Source organism: Triticum aestivum, chromosome 7B (genome assembly GCF_018294505.1).
Source record: "Triticum aestivum cultivar Chinese Spring chromosome 7B, IWGSC CS RefSeq v2.1, whole genome shotgun sequence".
NCBI lineage: Eukaryota > Viridiplantae > Streptophyta > Magnoliopsida > Poales > Poaceae > Triticum > Triticum aestivum.
In genome coordinates this window covers 167,995,907-167,998,418 of record NC_057813.1, presented here as the reverse complement: position 1 = coordinate 167,998,418, position 2,512 = coordinate 167,995,907, and the positions used below count along the sequence as shown (strand labels likewise).

General features: G+C 51.0%; 1 protein-coding gene across 1 annotated transcript; it reads left to right on the top strand.

Annotated features, from left to right (window-relative positions):
* Nucleotides 1-1,053: 1,053 nt before the first annotated feature.
* On the top strand, nt 1,054-2,281 carry LOC123156131 (transcription factor RHD6-like). The gene is made up of 3 exons (XM_044574296.1): nt 1,054-1,770; nt 1,871-2,002; nt 2,103-2,281. Exons 1-3 carry the CDS (start codon nt 1,147-1,149, stop codon nt 2,223-2,225), a joined length of 879 nt encoding a protein of 292 aa, XP_044430231.1. The 5' UTR covers nt 1,054-1,146; the 3' UTR covers nt 2,226-2,281.
* Nucleotides 2,282-2,512: the final 231 nt, after the last annotated feature.

The following is a 2,512-nucleotide window of genomic DNA, read 5'->3' as shown; positions in this document are numbered from 1 at the left end:
TGCAGTTTTGCAAATGGCATGTAGGGCTGGGTCTACATAAAAGCTACCGTTACTGCAGAGAATTTGCATCCCGAGCGAGAACCTTTCACCAAGTTTTGTTTCTAAACACAGTACAATCACAGATGCTTACATACATGCACATGCATTCATCCTTATGAACGAAAGCAAGCACATCCTATCCCTATGATGCTAAGTCTAAGACTTAAAACTTGGTGGGCTGGTAACGACATAAAAAATCCAACCATCTGAGAGCTAACGTGAAGCTCCGACCCAAATCAAGAAGATGATGTTGTCCGTGTATGCAAAATGAATTAAAAGTATAGAAAATTTGCGTCACTTGCATGGGAGAATTCGTCAATCCAAACTTCATCGTCTGGATTTCAAGTCTTTCAATAAGGTCCCGTTTGGAGCATAGGAATTCAAAATGCTGGGATAGGACACATGAATTGAGATGTCATGTATCCTGAATTCCTATTTGAACTAGCCACGAAAACTGCATAACTGTCGTTTGGAAATCATGCTGAAAAAACACAGAAAACCTGGACATGATGAGAAGAAAACATAAGGTTAAACCTCATGTTTGATTTCCTCCAAAATTCCGATGAGATAGCCTTCATAGGAATTTCAAATGGTATAGGATAGCAATTCCTTTGTTTCAAACTGGGCCTAAAAAGGGAAGAAAAAGGCGAGGATTCGCAAGCCAATTCTTTTCGAAAAGCATTTGTTGTGATGCTCGAATTGGTCATCATACCGCCGATCTTTGCTCCGAAGTCCTGAACCAGCTAGCGCGTGCATCTGGGAAAGCTGTATATGTGAATCTGGGAATGCTGGATCGTCGATCATACGGAGAGCAATGCCAGAATCTCATAACGAATTGCGGACATTAAATGCAAGTGCATTTCTATAATCCGGCCATGCTAATGCCTCCATGGCAGGCGCTTGTTTAATCGCCGTCTGCCCCAGTGGCCATGTGGGTGTCGTCGCAGAGCTCCGCTATATAAGCTTGTGCCCAGGAATACCTTGCCAAATCACAGAAGCTTAGTTCCTCTCCTATTCTCGTGTGTACTCACGTGTCGCTGCATGATACACTAGCACTAGAGTAACTTGCTTACTTTGCTCTTGTTCGTCATCGTCGTTGCCGCCGCCATGGCTCTAGTGGGTCAGCCAGCCACGTTCTGCTACGATGGCTTCGTCGGTGACGGTGTGCCCGCGTTCATGGACGCCGGTGGCGTCGGGTTCGGCTACGGGTACGATCACCACTCCCATCTCCTCGAGGAGGAATGCTTGCTCGGTAGCCACGCCCACGGATGGGAGTTGCCGCCGACCGGCAATCTTGGCGCCGAGGCGCCGGGCAGCGTCAACGCGTTCGGGGGCCACGACGTCGGCTGGACGAACCCAGCTGGCCGCCTGTCGTCTTCTTCGGCCTCCTCCTCGGTGCTCACCTTCGACAACCAGGGTGAGGACAACTACCCCGCTGCCACGTGGATGGACGCCGCGGACCAGCTGAGCTACAGCCCGTCAACGGCAGCTGCGGCAACCGCGCTGGCAGGAAGCTTCAGCTTCGAGGGCTGCGGCGGCAACGGCCGCACGGCGGCGTCCCCTTCGCACAAGCGGCCTCGTGCGCACGCGGAGGCACAGCAGGGCACGGAGCAAGAAAGCACTACCCTTCCCAAGAAGCAGTGCGGCGGCGATAGGAAATCAGCAGTCAAGCCTAGCAAAACGTCCGCGCCCACCAGTTCGGCCAAGGACCCTCAAAGCGATGCAGCCAAGGTACGCTCATGGAGTTTCGTCCCGAACCATCGCAATTAAGGGAGCTCAACCTCAATTCTCGGTGAACTGACAAGGTTTACTGAATTACTGTGGGCTACAGACTCGTCGTGAGCGGATCGGGGAGCGTCTGAGAGTCCTGCAGGAGCTGGTGCCCAACGGCAACAAGGTGGACATGGTCACCATGCTCGACAAGGCCATCACTTACGTCAAGTTCATGCAGCTCCAGCTTACGGTACAGACATTAATCGGTTCAGCAATGTCAATTCGGCGTTTTCGGCCTCGTTTCTTAGCCGGCACTTGTCTAATTGTAGCTAACAAACAAATGATGTCAGGTGCTCGAGACGGACGCATTCTGGCCTGCTCAGGGAGGCGAGGCGCCGGAGATCTCCCAGGTGAAGGCGGCACTCGACGCCATCATCCTCTCGTCGTCGCAGCAGCTTCGTCAGTGGAGCTAACAGCGAACCGATACATCACCACTACATATACATTCTCCCAGAATTCAGAGAGTCGCTCTCTGCTCTATCCTCTTTCTATGTTGCTGTCCCATTCCCTAATCTTCTCATCTTGCTATGTACTGTACTCACCATAGTAGCCACAGTAAGCTCTACTAATTGGTTAATGACGGCGTGCACTCGATCAATAAACGTTGTGCTCAGTACTTCATCGTTACTAGTTTCTTTCAAAAAAAAAGGAGAAAATCCCGCCTCTGCACTATAAGATGGACACAGCCAACGTGAACCAA

Excerpts from the sequence above, each read along its gene's own strand:
- LOC123156131 (XM_044574296.1), top strand. The coding sequence starts at position 1,147 with ATGGCTCTAGTGGGTCAGCCAGCCACGTTCTGCTACGATGGCTTCGTC. Across the intron at positions 1,771-1,870 it reads CTCAAAGCGATGCAGCCAAG|ACTCGTCGTGAGCGGATCGG; the intron begins GTACGCTCATGG and ends TGTGGGCTACAG. Across the intron at positions 2,003-2,102 it reads TCATGCAGCTCCAGCTTACG|GTGCTCGAGACGGACGCATT; the intron begins GTACAGACATTA and ends AAATGATGTCAG.